The 19,066-nt window shown below is 37.4% G+C and overlaps 1 protein-coding gene across 1 annotated transcript; it reads right to left on the bottom strand.

Moving 5' to 3' along the window:
• Positions 1–17,804: 17,804 nt before the first annotated feature.
• Positions 17,805–18,403, bottom strand: LOC150034904 (basic form of pathogenesis-related protein 1-like). The gene has a single exon (XM_090315786.1). The coding sequence runs from the start codon at positions 18,392–18,394 to the stop codon at positions 17,918–17,920; it is 477 nt and encodes a 158-aa protein (XP_090171912.1). The 5' UTR covers positions 18,395–18,403; the 3' UTR covers positions 17,805–17,917.
• Positions 18,404–19,066: the final 663 nt, after the last annotated feature.

Raw genomic sequence — 19,066 nt, 5'->3', positions numbered from 1 at the left:
CTTGTTTTATTTTAGAAATAAATCCAATAAACTATAAGATCCTTGACTATAGCATGTGTACTTGAACTTTATGTGGAGACATAAGAGTGGATCAGGTTCGAGTAAATAGTCAAAATGATCTATTGTATACGAATAAGGTTGGGTGCCTTATTCTGGTAACACTATTGGATGCGGCCCACTCTGTAGTTGTTACAAGGAGTTATAAAGTGCTAGAAATGAAGTGATCTTGATTCATTCATATGGTGACATGAGGAGTGAGGGTGTCTTGTGAAATGATTTTGCATAAGATCGGACCAAGAAATAAGTCACTCTTGCTTTATAATGTTCTTTACTATTTAAGACTGGCTATTTTAAAACGATGACCTATGTAACTTGACATGAATCCTGAGCTAACTATGAACTCTTGATTATTCGGGATTATCCTTAGACTTACATGGGTGAGGGTTGGCTCAATTGCGTCGACTCAATAAGCCTCCCATTTTAGGGGTAAGATCGGATAGATAGCTGGGGGACATAGGATGCAAGATGAAATTCACTCCTACCTGCTCTTAGGGATGTAGATAGGTTGTTCCCTTAAGTGCTCATTCCAGATCTTGAACAAGGGGCCCTACACTCTCATTGGCTCGAGAAGGACTCGGTTTGATGATCGGATCACAAACCAATTGTTCATTAGAGGATTAGTGGGACTTAAGAAACAAGAGGTAATCTCAGGGGTAAAATAATCTTTTGACCCAACCGTTATTACGAACAACCTGTGAAGGGTTAATTACTAATTATTGTTATATTGAGTGTGTTGGGGTTGATACCTTAAAGTCTCGTATCTTGTAGTTTGTAAACAGTATGTACAAACACTTGTGTTGTTAATATATGATATTTACTTCACATCTTGTACTTTTGCTCGGTTAATTGTTTTATTTCCTTTACCACAAACCAATAAACATCAAATCCCTAGTTATCTGTATGTGACTCAAGCATGTATGTGGTGACATACCAGTGGATCATGTCTTGAGTGATAACCAAAATGGTCTGTATATATGGATAAAGGAGGGAAACCTTATCATGGTAACGCTACGGATACAGCCCGCTTTGTGGAATGGTCATAAGTGTTGTGACTTGTCACATATGATCTGATCCTGATCATTCGTGTTGGGAACATGTGAGCGGGGGTGTCCTATACAAAGAGTTTGTATAAGACCTGACCGCGAAGTGTTAAAGTCTCATTATATAACACCGTTCATGACAAAGACTTCACTTCACTAGGATGTCCATAGGTAAAATGGCCTCAATCCTGAGTGAGTTGGGAACTCCTACCATTGAGGGCGGTCCTTTGATTTGTATGGGTGCGAGTGGCCAGGTCACTGATTCAAACCTATAATTTTGGGGATTCGTCTGATTTACGAGTTGGGAACTCAGCTACACAAGATAGAATTCACTCCTTCCCCGAGGCAGGGGTAAGTAGACAGATGGCTCTCTTAAGGGCTGATTCCAGGACTTGAATGATGTGGCGCCACACACCTTCTCCTGGCCCAAGAAGTGTTCACACATAGTTGGACTATGTTGTATTATTCATTAGAGGAATCAGTGGTACTTAAGGAGTGAGATGTAACTATAGGGGCAAAACGATAAATTGGCCCATGTGTACTTACGAGCATTTGTGAAGGGTCATCGTCCTTATGATTGGTTATATCCGATGGACACAGAAATATATCTGTGGTAAGAAGAATTCAACTGTTGGTCTTTAGTGGAATGCCTGACAGTTAACGGATGGTGGATCTCGTGGTTAAAGAGTTTAGTCAGCTATTCATGTACCGTTGGAGCTTCGAGCCATAGGTCCATTAAGTCCCTTGGGTAGCTTGGATAAAGTCAAGAACCAGTATTTGGGTTAATTTGAAATGTTTAAATTGACAAGAGGAAGTTCGATTATATATGAAATATTGGACTGGTTAATTATATATGATATAATTGGCTAAATGTATGAGATACATTATTTTGGAGGAAATTAGATATAAATATGATATATATCAAGTAGAGGAGAAAATACTATAGTAGATATGTGATATCAAACTATAGGACATAAATATAATATGATTATATTTATTAATTATTTAATTGATTAATTATATGAGAATTAATCATTTTTCCACGTTCGGACGTGTGTTAGTGGGTAGCATTGGTTATGGTAACCGGTGGGTTAAAATGAAAAATGTTTTCATTTTTGCATAGTCGTTCAATCACCCAAAAGAATTTGTGAAACGCGCATTGGTGATTCAAAACGATCGCTTGAGAGCCTATACGATATCGTTCTCCACCTAAACGGTCGTATACCTCGCGTCTAAACGGTCGCACACTATCACCTAGACGATCGGATAGCTTCTCTAAACGATCGTATAGTGTGCCAATTTAGCTAAACGATTGTCCACCTTTTCCTAAACGATCGTTCAACATTTCCTACACGATCATGTAGCTCCTCTGTGCGATAAGCACTTCTGCTATATGATAGTATTGTTTTCTCTCCCACTTGTTTATCGCCTACACAAATAATTTTTCCTCCGTCCTCTACCAAATTCACCAAAGCCCACCCTTTAGGTTTTCACTCTGAGAATACCCGGGGCTCATTAGTGGTGGTGTCATCCCCATTGCAGCGTTCGTGTTCGCATTGATCGTGCTGTTGCAGTCGACGTTCCCACCGGGCATTGGTAGATCTCTTGGAGGGTTTCTGCTGCATTGGAGTTCTGAAGTTCGAAGATAGTCTTCAACTGGTATGGAACTCCTTTCCTATTGTTTATCTAGTTATGAGCATGCCGATAATTAGATTTATTTGCATAACTATTTTTGATAAATGTATATTGTTTGTATTTCGGTCACAGTGAGATCGGATCGACCCGAACATGCTCAAGGAACTCTCGGTATGAGATCCTTCAATTGGTATCAGAGCCAGGTTCTGATACTCCGATTTCATCTGTTGCAACGAAATGACTTTTACATTCAAGGTGGGTGCATTTCTAAGCTGTTTAATTGTTAAATCTGCTGTGGATGTGCTAGATTAATGGATGTTTTCGGGATGTTTAGCCTCAGTTTGATTTAAATCCTTTTACATTTGCAGTTGTAAAGGCCCCTGCATTTTTTGGCCTTAATAATCGTTATCGAGACTGCATTCAAAGTTTGTTTGAAGTTTTGAGTTGTTCGTCGAAGGTTTGGGCAAGCATTGCGGCTCTTCGAGGAAGGAAGCGATCTAGGGTTGATCGAATCGTGCAAAATAAGTTCTACGCGATCGCTGTCCATCGCATCGTAAAGATGAAGGAGTACGCGATTGCTGATGAACGCATCGGTTAAACGATGGGGAATGTGATCAAGAGTTGGTCGCATCGGGTTGACGATCGAGTACGCAATCGCTGAGTATCGCGTTGTGTAGATGATGAGATGCTCGTGGATAGCTTAACGTGCAGGCGTGCTAGACGATCGTTTAGTTCAGCAAGCTTCATCGCTTAGTAACTAACTAAACGATCACTTAGTATCGCAAGGTAAATCATTTACCTGGTAGCACGCATCGTGTAGATGATGAGACGCTCGCAATTCGTTTAAAGTGCGCGCGCTAAACGATCGTTTAAGTCAGCAAGCTTCATCGATTAGTAACTGACTAAATGATCGTTTAGTAACTCAAGGTAAATCTTTTACCTGTCGTCGCACTACATGATCCCATGGACGGTCAGGCTTTGCAACCTCATCGTCGTCTCCGCGATCGTTTACTTATTCTTCTATCGTCTAGTGCACGCTCAACAATTGTCCACCTGCTGGAGTTTGCTACATGATGAAGACCTCCTGGTGTTTCAAGACTCGGTTCGACTGTGAACTGGTTTGCTCGATGAAAAATATAATAGATAGGATTTTTCATTCCGATTTCTATAAAGGCTCATCCCGGTCCATTAATCCTTTGTTTATTACATGCGATGTATGTTTTTTATATGTCATATGGTATGTACATATAGTAAATCCCACCTTAGGTTATGCAATGGTCATGCATCATCTCTTTATTGTAATTGTTATAATTTAGAGAAGCATGATTTAATTATGTAAGAGCATGCTCATGCATCATATAATATAAGAGTTATATTTATGCATGCATAAAAAGTATTGGCATGCATCATCTTTATATTATAATTGTTATAGTATAAGGGTGAAAGAAAGCATGTTTGCTTGGTTGTTACGCGTTGTATAAAAGTTATATATATAGTAATGACCGGACATTGTATGAAGCATGACACATAGGTTATTTTATAAATGTTATAAACGCCTCGTTGTGCGCAATGGTTTTAGTTGTTTCTTTTTAAAAGTTAAAGAGAAATTAGAACTAAAAGAAATAAGAAAGACATGCATGCTCACTTAGGTTTAATTCATGGTTTTAAAGTGTTTAAACCTTGGATCACATAGACCTAAGATCACGGTTCTAATACGATTAGCAACCATAAGGCTGTAATCTTTTAATCAATTTAATAGGATTAAATTGACTAATAAAAGGTTAAAGTGTAAAAAATCTATCTATAAGAGACCTTTTGTCTAAGGAAAGTTCAGGCTAGGCTGAGGTATTTAAGTTGACGGAAACATAACACCCCTACCTGGAAACTTACCCGGAAATGTGAATTAGATAGATTTGATGCATGCATGCAAGTTAAGGACAGTCCATTAAAGTGCTTAAATGTGACTACGTGAACTTGTTCATATTTCATAGACAAACATTGTTTATGAGCAAAGTTTAAAAAGATGACTTAGACTAAAATCAGTAGCCATATTGTCTAGGTTAATGAAACCCTAGGTAGAACATTCAGTGGGAGGTACTTGGGGCATGAGATGCTTCACTTAAACCTTTCACTTTTCTCCTAAATAGTCCACACCGTGAGATCTATCCTCGGCCTCGTGGCACCTTTGGCATGTCCCCCCAATGGATGGTGTTTGGGTAGGTCAATATCAAGGTAGATGGAGAGAATGCTCATAGTAAGTGGGAGCAGGAAATGCGATAACATATCCCTCGGTCTCCCTCGTTAGGTTGAATAAAGTTACTGTGCATCGCCTCGAGGCACCCTGGGAGTGTCCCCCTAAAGGATGGCAGTTTTGCGCGTTTCTTTATTTGATCTCTTGTAAGAGGATAAGGTAACTTAGTCTCTTGTCCTAATTTGTCTTTTCCCCACGGTAAGCGCATTAGGGCGGGACTCTGGCACCGAAAGCGAGGGGTTACACTTACATGGAATAGTTAAAGGTTAACGATTCTGGACCAAAAATGGTGACTGTTAGGTTCAGTTCCAAGAGTTGGTTCTGCCTAATGGTTGAGAATGTCTCATCCCAGCGAAGGGGCAACTGATCACCCCACCGGTGGCGTTTTTCCTGCCTCACGAGGGCATCATTGCAAAATAGAAGTCTATAACTTCGGGTACTTGAAGCTGATTTGCAAAACTGATTGGTTTAAAAGTGGTTTAGCAAAATCTAATAAAGTTTTGTTCGTATTTTTAGCCACTTTTTCAAATGGCAACAACCACGTTATCGTTGTTAAGTGCTGAAAAACTAATTGGCGATAATTTCGCAACATGGAAACACATGATCATGATGATCCTAATCATCGAGGATCTCATGTTCTCTCTCACGGAGGCTTGTCCTCCTATTCCAGCTCCAAATGTTGTTTGAAATGTTCGGGAGGCATACGAGCGATAGACAAGGGCGAATGAGAAAGCCCGGGCCTATATCTTGGCAAGTCTTTCTGACGTCTTATTTAAGAAGCATGAGCCTATGGTCTCATCCCGTGAGATCATGGAGTCCCTGAGGGGGATGTTTGGATAATCGTCTGAATAGCTTATGCATGAGGCTCTTAAATACATATTCAACTCCAAAATGCAATAAGGCACCTCTGTTCGTGAACATGTGCTAAACATGATGGTCCACTTCAATGTGGCGGAGTTGAATGGGTCTACCATCGATTAGGGCAACCAGGTTAGATAATCCTACATTCTTTGCCGGAGAGCTTCCTGCACTTTGTTAGTAATGTGATTCTTTACTAACCTTACAACTCTCCATAACAAGTTGCAGACATACCAATATTTACTGAAAAGTAAGGAGAGGTAGAAGGGTGAGGCAAATGTTGCTGCATCCTCTAGGACGTTCCATAGAGGTTCGACCTTAGGAACGAAGTTTGCACCTTCCTCTTCTAACTCTGCAAGGGAAAAGAGAAGGCACCTACTTACCCACTGGCTGTCGCCCCAAGGAGAAGTCCACAAGTTGCTAAGGGAAAGTGTTTCCATTGCAACCAAGATGGACACTAGAAGAGGAACTGTCCTTGGTATCTGAAAGAGAAGAAAGCAGCCAAGGCTAAGGCCAAGGCTAATAAAGGTAAATATGATTTACTTGTGCTTGAAACTTGTTTAGTGGAGAATGGTGATTCTGCTTGGATATTGATTCAGGTGCCACTAACCATGTTTGTTCTTCTTTTTAGAGGATTAGATCTTGGCGACAGCTGAAAGCTGGTGAGATGACGATGCGAGTAGGCACCGGGCACGTCATCTCAGCTGTGGTAGTGGGAGGACTCCAGTTAGCTTTACAAAATAGGTTTCTTATTTTAAATGATGTACAAATTATTCCTGAACTAAAAGGAACCTCATTTCTGGAAAGTGTTTATTGCAATGTAAATACACTGTTTCTTTTGATTTGAATAAAGCGTTTATTCATAAAGATGGTGTCCTTATTTGCATAGCAAATCTGGAATTGAATTTATATGTGCTAAGGCCGTTAGCCATTAATTCCCTCCGTAATACTGAAATGTTCAGAACTGTTGTAACTCAATCTAAACGTCAACAAATTTCTCCAAAAGAAAATGCCCAAAGGTACACGAGGGGGTTATTTTTATGATCCAATGGAAAATAGGGTGTTTGTTTCAACAAACGCTACTTTCCTTGAGGAGATCATATGAGGGAGCATAGTCCTTAAGGCAAAGTTGTGTTGCATGAGCTTTCCATTGAAACTACTGAAACTTCAACTAGAATTGTTGAAGAGCTTGCTACATCAACAAGAGTTGTTGATGGGAGTTCATCCAATAGATCGATTCAACCTCAAGAGTTGAGGGAACCTCGATGTAGTGGGAGGGTTGCAAACCCACCCGTTCGCTATCTTGGTTTCACGGAAATCCTTGCTATGGTAGCAGATGGCGGCATTGAGGATCCATTATTTTATAAGAAGGAAATGGAGGATGTTGACCGGGATGAATGGGTCAAGGCCATGGATCTCGAGATGGAGTCAATGTACTTCAACTCAGTATGGGATCTTGTAGATCAGCTTGATGGGGTTCGCCCTATAGGTTGTAAATGGATCTACATACGGGTGCTGATGGGAAGGTACAAACCTTCAAGGCTCGACTTGTGGCAAAGGGTTATACCCAGGTAGAGGGAGTCAACTATGAGGAGACATTCCCGCTTGTTGCCATGTTAAAGTCGATCCATATCCTCCTGTCCATTGCAGCTTATTATAATTATGAGATCTGGCAAATGGACGTCAAGACAACCTTTCTTAATGGCAATCTTGAGGAGACCATTTATGTGGTGCAACCCAAGGGATTCATAGCCTAGGGTCAAGAACAAAAGGTTTGAAAACTGAATCGGTCCATTTATGGACTGAAACAGGCGTCTCGATCTTGGAACATACGTTTTGATGCTGCGATCAAGTTATATGGCTTTGACTAAAATGTTGATGAACCTTGTGTATACAAGAAGATCATCAACACTTCAGTAGTCTTCTTAGGGTTGTATGTAGACGATATCCTACTCATTGGGAATGATGTAGGTCTACTGACTGCAGTTAAGAACTGGCTAGCGACCCAATTCCAAATGAAAGATTTGGGAGAGGCTCAGTTTTTTCTAGGTATCTAGATCTTTTAGGATCGTAAGAACAAAGTGCTAGCACTGTCTCAAGCCTCGTACATTGACAAGTTGTTGCTCAAGTACTCGATGTAGAACTCCAAGAAGGGCCTACTACCGTATGCGATGCTCTGTACTCATCCAGACATCTGCTACGCTGTAGGCATAGTCAGTAGGTATCAGTCTAACCCAGGCCAGGGTCACTGGACCGCAGTGGAGAACATACTCAAGTATCTTTGGAGAATGAGAGACTACATGCTCGTGTATGGTTCTAGGGATTTGATCCTTACAGGATACACGGATTCTAACTTTCAGACTGATAAGGACTCTCACAAGTCCACTTCAGGGTCAGTCTTTACTCTTAACAGAGGAGCTATAGTATGGCAAAGCACTAAGCAGGGGTGCATCACCGACTCCACTATAGAGGCGGAGTACGTAGCGACTTGCGAAGCTGCTAAGGAGGTCGTCTGGCTTAGGAAGTTCTTGACAGACCTGGAAGTTATTCTAGATATGTCTAGGCTCATTACCCTCTATTATGATAATAGTGGGGCAATGGCGAAGAGCCAAGGAGTCAATGGCGTGGTAAACACATAGAGCAGAAGTATCATTTGATCCACGAGATAGTGAAGCGAGGGGACGTGATCGTCACGCAAATCGCTTCGGAGCACAATGTTGCTGACCCATTTATGAAGGCTCCCAGGGCTATAGTGTTTGAGGGTCACCTACAGAGCATGGGTCTACAGGATCGCCCGCGGCTGGACTAGGGCAAGTGGGAGATTTTCTTGTACTGGGCTTTTATGCCCTAGTTTATTGTTTTGTACTAAGTTTTTTGTGCACCCCACTTCGCTTTAGGACAAATGGGAAATTGTTAGGGTTGATGCCCTAAAGTCTCATGTCCTGTAGTTTGTAAACAGTATGTACGAACACTTATGTTGTTAATATATGATATTTACTTCACATCATATATTTTGCTCGGTTAATTGTTTTAATTTGCTTTACCACAAACCAATAAACATAAAATCCCTGGTTATCTGTATGTGACTCAAGCATGTATGTGTTGACATACAAATGGATCATGTCTTGAGTGATGACCAAAATGGTTTGTAGTAAATGGATAAAGGAGGGAAACCTTATCTTGGTAACGCTGTGGACGCGGCCCGCTTTGTGGAATGGTCACAAGTGTTGTGACTTGTCATAGATGGTCTGATCTTGATCATTTATGTTGGGGACATGCGAGTGGGGGTGTCCTATACATAGAGTTTGTATAAGACCTGAACATGAAGTGTTAATGTCTCGTTATATAACACCGTTCATGACAGAGACTTCATTTCACTAGGATGACCATAGATAACATGACCTCAATCCTGAGTAAGTTGGGAACTCTTGCCATTGAGGGCGGTCCTTTGATTTGTATGGGTGCAAGTGGCCAGGTCATCGATTCAAACCTACCATTTTGGGGATTCATCTTATTTGGGAGCTGGGAACTCAACTACACAAGATGGAATTCACTCCTTCCCCAAGGTAGGGGTAAGTAGATAGATGGCTCCCTTAAGGGCTGATTTCGAGGCTTGAACGATGTGGTGCCACACACCTTCTCTTGGCCCGAGAGGTGTTCACACATAGTTGGGCTATGTTGTATTGTTCATTAGAGGAATCATTAGTACTTAAGGAGTGAGATGTAACTACAGGGGCAAAACGGTAAATTATCCCAGGTGTACTTACGAGCATCTGTGAAGGGTCATCGTACTCATGATTGGTTATATCCGATGGACACAGAAATATGTCTATGGTAAGAAGAGTTCAGTTGTTGGTCTTTAGTGGAATCACTAACAGTTAACGGATGGTGGATCTCGTGGCTAAAGAGTTTAGTTAGCTACTCACGTACCGTTGGAGCTTCAAGCCACAAGTCCATTAGGTCACCTAGGTAGCTTGGATAAAGTCGAGAACCAGTGTTTGGGTTAATTTGAAAATTTCAAATTGACAAGAGGAAGTTCAATTGTATATGATATAATTGGACTGGTTAATTATATATGATATAATTGACTAAATGTATGAGATACATTCATTTGGAGGAAATTAGATATAAATATGGTTTATATCAAATAGAGGAGAAAATACTATAGTAGATATATGATATCAAACTATAGGATATAAATATAATATGATTATATTTATTATTTAATTAATTGATTAATTATATGATAATTAACCAATTCTTCCACGTTCAGACGTGGGTAGTGAGCTGCGTTGGTTATGGTAACCAACGGGATAAAAATGAAAAGCGTTTTCATTTTTCAAATTGTGCATTCATTAATTTCGTCCGCCCAAAAGAATTCATGAAAACGATCGCGAGAGCCTATACGATAGAAGCTCTTCTGTCCAAACGATCGTTTACCTCACGATTTCTCAAAACAATAGTATACGTTCTTCCTAAACGATCGTTCAGCTTTTCATACATGATCGTGTAGCTCTTCTATACGATAAGCACTTCTGCTAGACGATAGCACAGTTTTATCTCCCACTTTCTTATCGTCTACATGACGCGTTGTTCTCCGTCCTCTACCAAACTCACCAATGCCCACTCTTTGGGTTTTCACTCCGAGGATACCTGAGTTCACTAGTGGTGGTGTCTTCCCCGCTGCAGTGTTCATGTTCGTACTGATCGTGCTGTTGCAGTCGATATACCCACCGAGTGTTGGTAGATCTGTTGGAGGGTTTCTACTACTTAGGGTTCAGACGTTCAAAGAGAGTCTTCAACTGGTATTGAACCCTTTCTTTGTTATTTATGATGTTCTGAGCATGCCGATAATTAGAATAATGTGCATAACTATATGTGTTGAATGTATATCTTTTGTATATCGGTCACGGTGAAATCGGAGCGATCTGAACATGCTCATGGAACTCTCGGTATGAGATCCTTCACTACAGTAGATGGATAAGGTTGGATACCTTATCCTGGTTACACTACAAGTACGACCCACTTTGTAGATGTTACAATTGTTGTAAAGTGCTACAAATGATCTGATCCTGATCATTTATGTAGAGACATGTGAGCGGGGGTATTCTATACAAAGGGGTTTGTATAATATAACATCATTCATAATAGAGACTTACATTTCACCAAGATGAACATAGGTGACATGACCTAACTCCTTTGTGAACTGTGAACTCCTTCCTATGAAGGCGGTCCTTTGATTTGTATGGGTGAGAATGGCCAGATTGCTGACTTAATAAGCCTAGCATTTTGGGGATTCGCTTGATTGGCTAGCTAGGAACACAGTTACACAAGACGGAATTCACTCCTTCACCAATGTCGGGGTAAGTAGATAAATTGCTCCATTAAAAGCTGATTTTGGAGCTTGAACAATGTGGCACCACACTCTTTTCTAGCCCAAGAGGGGTTTGGTCATAGTTGGACTATGACTTATTGTTCATTAGAGGGATCAATGGCTCTTAAGGAGTTAGATGTAACTATAGGGGCAAACCAATAATTTTGGCCCAGCTGTACTTATGAGCAATTTGTGAAGGGTCATTGCCCTGTTGACTTGTTATACCTAATGGACACAGAAATATATCTGTAGTGCGAAGGGTGTAGCTATTGGTTTTTATTGAAGTGCTCGTCAGTTAGTGGATGTTGAATAATTTAATGAAAGAAGTTTAATTAATTATTCAAGTATCATTGGAACTTCAATCTACAAGTCCAATTTGAATTTTGGATTAATTTGAATTGTTCAAATTATTTGAGGAAATTAATTATATGTGATATAATTAATTTTACTTAATTATATATGATATAAGTACTATAATGTTTTTGATACATTATTTGAGAGGAAATAAATATTTGAATATGATTTAAATATTAATTATGTGAATTGGATTCATATAATTAAATTTAATATAAATAGGATTTATATTAGATATCATGCATTGTTGAGAGAATGGAAACTATAGGTTATAATGTATTTGATACAATATTAAACTATAGGTTATGTGCTATATTAGATAAAACATATAGTTTAATATATATTATATGATGAAGTAGTTATCATATAAATATATATTAAATATTTTTTAAATAAATTATTTTAATTAATTTTTGAAAAATAGTTTTGGGAGGGAGTTGTCACTCCCTGATAGCACTAGAAATGTGCTATCTTCTTCCGCTTAGCTCAGGCTTGTTTAGCTACTTAATTTGGTTAAATTCATTATTTTGTAGGACTCGAGTGTACAAGTAGTCGAATTAAGCGTTCGGGACAAAAAGGCACTAAAGTGACGAAGTTAGGAGCTAAATTGATCAAATGATGAAGGAATGAAGAATGCTACCCTGCCGAGCGTTGCAACACTCTCATTAAACCTAAGTCCAACGCTAGCTCAAAGCCATTGGATAGAATGCTAGGATGCAGGGCAACGTTGCAACACTGTCCCAAGCGTTGCAATGCTTGGAAGATGCTCCAACGCCACCGTCGCACTGCTCGTCAACCCTGCCCTCAAACGCTCTACGACAGAATAGGCAGTGTTGCAATGCTCCCCTAAAGCATTGCAACGCTACGTGGTTTGACGGTTGTACAGCCTCAGCATGCGTGCAACACTGCGTCAAGGTAACATTGTGACGCTTGCCTATTGCTCGACCATTATGTGCCGTAGCGTTGCAATGCTCTTCTTATCGTTGTGCCGCTGCGATAGTTTTATAAAAGAACAATTTTGGTCAGTCCATTACATCAAATTGAGTACACCCGATCTTGGGTGTCGTCACTCTATTCTACCTCATTTTAGCTCTCTGATCTAGCTAAAGGGTAAGAACTTAGTTTGGTTTCGATTCAATTCTTGAGACTCATATTGTAATTCTGTGAGTTTTATAATGAATTTATGAGATTTTATCTTGAGCATATTCTTAAATTTTCGTGTATGGGATAATCTGACAAATTAGCTATGCATGTTCAATTTATTTCTTTGATTGGCCCTAATTTGTAATCGTTAGGTAGTCATCACCTAGAAGCATGAGATAAGTTAGTTTGTTGTGTTAATTTGGGATTCCAATTAGCAAGCATTTACTTTATAACTTAGATAAATCTCAATCAATTAATTGGTTAGACGATGGAAATCAATTAATTGGCTTAGCTTTGCCTTGAATCTTAATGCATGTTGATTGATTGAATAGTTAAGGATTCTCGCTTTTCTGTTATTTAACTTGATTTTATGGACTATTGAGTTGGATTCTACTTGAGTAGGCTAAGTTTTAATTCGAATTTTCTCACGCATCTTTTGATTAGTCTATGATAGAATTGATGAGGAATGAACTAAACTATAATAACCCAAGCTAAGTATTTATTCGATTGATAAATTTTTTGCATTCGTTTACGCTGCGCACCTTTTGTTTTCTTAAAATTTATTTCACAATTTTTCACAACCCCCTGCCCCCATTTTGGTTACTTCCTACAAGTTTCAATCTTTGAGGAATTGATATTCGACTCTCTATGATTTGACCCCGAACTTGCTACTTGTATTACTAGTTAGTATAAGGGGTTAGTTCGTTGCATACAAATTTTATTTGTGTAGGCGCGGGTTCACAGGCGACGACGAATCCAGTGGCCGACCATTCCATTCCCCTTATTTCTCTCTATCTAATGCGTGTATGGAAAAGTGGCTCCCAATATTCTTTTAAACAAAATTCCTCTCAATTTTCTCCCTCTCATTCAAAAATCTAAGACCTCACAACTTCATAGTGATTCTAATCCTCAAAGAGAATAAAGGAGGTTCTTATTGTGGTGGTGTTCATTTGGATTGTTTTTCTATTCATGATTATTTGTGACAAATTCGTAGAGAATTGGTTTTCATGAAGAAAGGTTCTTCAAGGGTAAGTCTTCTCTCACCCTAATTCTCTCTTTTTCATTTATGTTTACATGTTGTAAATTCTTGATTATGCATAATATTTTTATTTTGTAATTTTGATTTTGTGAAAATAAAACTTGGACCGATCCCCATGTTTTTGCTCAAAGACCTTCACAGGTTCATTTCGCGGTCCGGTCTTATATAAACTCTTTGTATAGAAAACCCCCACTCACATGTCTCCACGTAAACGATCAGGATCAGATCATTTATAGCACTTTACAACAATTGTAACATCTACAAAGCATGCCATATTCATAGTGTCACCAGGATAAGGTATCTAGTCTTATCTATCTACTATAGATGGTTAAGATTATCACTTAAACGTGATCCACCTGCATGTCTCCTTGAATCTTAATTCATTGGATTGAATTAATGCACTCTAAACATTAATAATATCTCTTATTTGATTAGATATATAATTTGTCTTTACAAATTACCAGTGACACTCGATTTATGACATTAACTCCAACAAAAGGAATTTGACACAAGACCAAGTAGTAGTAGTTTTCTGTCCATGCGTAACTCACTATCTTGGCATGATATGGGTGCGTCTCTTAAGGCATAGCACCTGAAAGGTTGAATCATTTTTTACCTTTATTTATCCATCATTCTTTTTGTAAATGTTACAAATGATTTGCTCCAAATCATTTATGTAGAGAAATGTGAGTGGGGGTATCCTATACAATGAGTTTGTATAATAAGATAGAACCACAAAATATTTAAATCTCTCTTTGTAATACGTTGTTGATTGAAGAGATTAATACTCCATATGATTACCATATGTAAATCGATCTCAATCCTGAGTGAGTTATGAACTCCTACCTATGGTGGATCGTCTTTTAATTTGTATGGGTGAGAGTGGCCCGAGTCATCGACTCAATACTCCTACCATTTTGGGGACGAGACTGAGTAAGGAGCTGAGAGCATAGCTACCCAAGATAGAATTCACTCCTTCTTGTCTATAAGGTAAGTAGATGAGTTGTTCCCTTAAGTACTAACTCTTGGACTTGAATAATGTAACTCCACCATCTCACTAACTCGAGAGGGACTTGGTTTATAGTTGTATTATAAACAAGTTATTCATTAGAGGACTAGTGCTACTTAAGGAGTAAGAGGTAATTACAAGAGTAAAACGGTAATTTGACCCAACTATAATTACGAACAACTCGTGAATGATTGACTTAGTTGTAATGGTTAAATCTATGGATGCAAAATATTCTATAGTTTATAAGAATACAACTATAAGTCTTTAGTGAAGTGCCCATAGTTAATAAATATTGATTAATTTAATTCAAGAGTTTAATTAATTAATCTCGTATTATTGGAGCTTATAACTAAAGGTCCATTATGTCCCACTTCTAGCTCACAACAGGTAAAACAAGGATCATTAGTTTTGATAGAATTTGAATTGTTCAAATTGGTTAAAGGGGAATTTATATAAATACATTATATGACATACAATTAATATAATGTATATAAATACATTATATGATATACTAAATTTTGAGTGAGATTCAAAATTAAATCATCTAAGTTTTTAATGAGATTCAAATATTAAAATAATATGAATTGGATTCATATTAAAACTACAAGTTAATATTCATACATTTGAATATGATTCAAAATTATATTTAATTAAATATGACATATTAAATTAGTTAATTAATTAATTTAATTTAAATTAAATTAAGTTAATTATAAATTAAATAAAAATAAAAACTCCACTACAAAGGGGAGTGGGGAAGTGAGTGTAGCCTTTTAAATGAAGATAAGTTTTCATTTGTGAAAGGGAAGTTTTTTACGAAAAAAAGACATTTCTCTCTCTCAACATCTGTGTTTCTTGATAGTTTATAGACAAGCATATTCTTATGTAAAATTTCATTTCTACTTTCAAAAGAGGTTCCCACATAATCAATCCTTACCAGAGAATATTAGGAACGACTCTTTTCATGGCGTCACTATTCATCGGGAGATTAGTTCATTGATAACGAGTGGAGTATTATTATAGAGAAGATTTGAAGAGGTATCTTCAAAGGTAATCTTTCTCTTCCCTTTGTTTTCCTCTACTTAACCATGTATGTTTTTCTTTTTCGTGTTACTATTTTTTAAGTCAAAATTAATAGCAAAGCGATCGCTCACCTTTATTGTGGAATTCGATCCCTTCATAATGAACTTAGAAACTTATTGGTTTGATACAAACATAGGAAATCCATAACATATCCAAAAACAAAGAAATAAAAGCCACGCCAAAGAAGGAGAAAGAAGCAAGTCTCTTGACTCTTGTCCTCAAGTTCTAGAACATCCTTCAATGATGTCCTCAATATCCATTCCTCTTAAACTCCAAGTCATCGCCTCTATCCAAAAAAAGTAGCTTTTGTTCACCTCAAAGACATGAAAATTTTACATGTTTTTACATTTGTCAAGAACATATTGGGTGTCTGGACTATTTTTTTCTACGGAATTTTATTTTATTTGTTGTATATTTTTTTAAGCTATTTTCTATTTTTGTCCTTGGAAAGATTGTTTTCCCTTACAAAATTGTTTCCTTATAGGGATTATAAATATTAAGTTTCCTCTTGGTTTGTAAGGTTAGGCCTTTTGACGAATTCATGTAGATGATTCCGAGTTAGGGCATCGTGCTAAAAAGAATAGTGTATTCCCATTGTGAGGTTGTGGCTATTGTCTTGTGCTGCAACATATGTTATTGTTTCTACTTCATTGAAGAATAGGCTTTTAAATTTGTTTTGTACTTAGAGGAGTATAAGTTTTAGCTCTAGGAGAGATTCTTGTTTATAGGGGATCATTAGTTTATCTTGTTTGAAGTGCCTTTCAAACAAGAAGATGAAAAGAGTGATAAAACAAGAAGGGAGTCCTAGGTTTAGGGGGAGCATAAAATCTTCAATAGAAGTAAGCTCTTTGAGATTCTCTATAGAAGTTTTTTAACAGATAAGTGCTTCATTGTAATCGCTTAACACTTTTTTTCAGCCACGTTGTCTCTAAACGTAGTGTGATTGCACTGAACTGGGTCACTAATGTCTAGGTGTTTATCTTTATTTTATTCTAAAAGTTTAGTTTATTGTCTTCTATATTATTTGTAACATTGTCTTTGACTTGTGTAGTCGCATATTAGATTCACCTAAATTTCAAAATCAATGAATCTAATAATGTAGATGGATAGAGGGTGAAAAATGAAGAAGACGAGCGATCATTGCCCAAAATGGCCACCTACTCCAGAAGTTATGACATAAAAAGCAATTTTTATCCCAACATGATAGGGTCACAATGCTAAAAATAACCATTACAACCCTTGCTCACAGGTTCAACGCATTGAGCTACGCTTCGAGACATCTTTTTGGCCCATAGTCTTCATCTTTCAATGCCTTAGATTTCAAATTGGCTCTTTAGACCCTATTTTCTCTATTATTGCTTCAAAGTCTTTAATGTTCATTCAAAATAGTCGATTCGTACAAAACAAACAGAAAAGCATAAAAGTACACATTTAATGGTCAAAACTAACTTAATCCTAAGCCCTAGAAGAGCACTTTTTGAGTGTTGTATTATATTATTGTCATTGTCTGCGGCAGTAAGTGATTTTTTTAGAAGAGAGAAATTATTTAGATATAAATAAATGAGCGTGGATTTTTTTTGCTTTCCTAAACTTGTGGTTAAGTTATAATAATTTAATCACAGATTACTTATGATTTTCTCAAGTTTAAGATGCAAAATTATTAACACAAAAATAATGTTTTCCTTTGGGGACGAATTTTAGATAACTAAAATTAATTAATCTTGGTTAATCAAAATTTGACTTTGGATTATTGACTATTAACCATTGTTAATAATGTAGCCGAAAAAAATTAGCCATTTCTAATAATAACAAAAAAATTTTAGGTCAAGAAATGATATCGATATTACTTTAACAATAATTTACAATTTATGTTTTATTTGAAAATGCTCCATGTAGTTATAAACATGTAATAAGAAGATTTATTATTGCATATTCAATAATGTAGACTCCACAAACTATTAGGTTTGTCCATCCCATTATAGTTGACAAATAATACATAGTATCACTTTCAATTATGAAAGAGTAGTTAGGCTTGATTGGGGAGCATATCCCAAAAAAACTATATTCCTATTTAGAGTGAAGAATCATAAGGCCTTTGTCCAAAGATATTTCCAGGAGGATGATAATTACATATAACAAATTGAGAGTTACTCTTACAAGGCACTCTAGCACATCCAATATGCACCGAATTTCGCCACACCACCTGAGTGTAGTGGTTACACTCGCCCTTGATGCACAAATTTGATGTGTAATTGTATAGAGGTTTCTCCTCCAGCCACAACTTCACTGCAAACGCTCCAGTGATCTCTGGGTAGTAGCCTGCGGCTATGTTTTCGCCATAAGGCCCACTTGAGTAAACCATCGCACAATCATTCCTCCTTTTATTGGCATAAGCTTGAGCATAGGCCGCTATTGTTTTATTCCATGTAACAGGGCCAACCCCAACTTGTGCACGAGCATGATTGTGTAATGCAACATAGTCACGAGGGGAGTTTTGTGCATGAGTTTGGCATAGGACGAACATGAAAGTAGCTAAGAAAATGGCCATGAGAGGCTTTTGAGTCCACATATTGAAGGAAATTTAGATTAAAAGGGTAAGTTTTGAGATGTGAAGTGAAGGGAATTTATAGATATGAAAAATTAAATATGGAATGTGATGAGGAAAGGAAGAATGAACCTAAGTTAACATGATCTGTATTTTTCTTATTTAGGAATATTTCTGTTTAGTAATTGCATTTGCACCCTAATTAAGGGCTAATAATTATTGTGTATAGGTCATTTTTCTTATTTAATGACCATTCTGTTTAGCAATTACACTCTAATTAAGGACTAATTACTAACTATGTTACGAAATCATTTTTCTTCATTAATGACATTCGCATTGCATAATTTGACCATTATAGCTTGACATTGTGGTCATGTTATAGTTTAGAAATTTATGCACAAATGAATGTCTACCGGGATTAAAAACAAAATTGGAAGGGAAAGAATAAAATGATATAAAATGATATATGATAAAATAAAATAAAGTATTTTATTTTTACTTTATTTTATTTTATACATTATTATTATTATTATTAATTTTTTATAAATAAATTCTTTCTCTCCCTCACCCCTCACGTTTTTCCTAGACCCCCCATCTTCATATTCTTCTTAGTGCCCTAGCCTCGCCCGACTTCCTTTTCTCTAGTCAGCCACCACCCGTGTCCGATCGAGCCAC

The sequence above is a fragment of the Benincasa hispida genome, chromosome 7 (genome assembly GCF_027475165.1).
Source record: "Benincasa hispida cultivar pf3 chromosome 7, pf3_genome.v1.1, whole genome shotgun sequence".
Classification (NCBI taxonomy): Eukaryota; Viridiplantae; Streptophyta; class Magnoliopsida; order Cucurbitales; family Cucurbitaceae; genus Benincasa; species Benincasa hispida.
The sequence above is the reverse complement of the archived record's forward strand: the minus strand, read 5'-3'. Positions and strand labels throughout refer to the sequence as shown.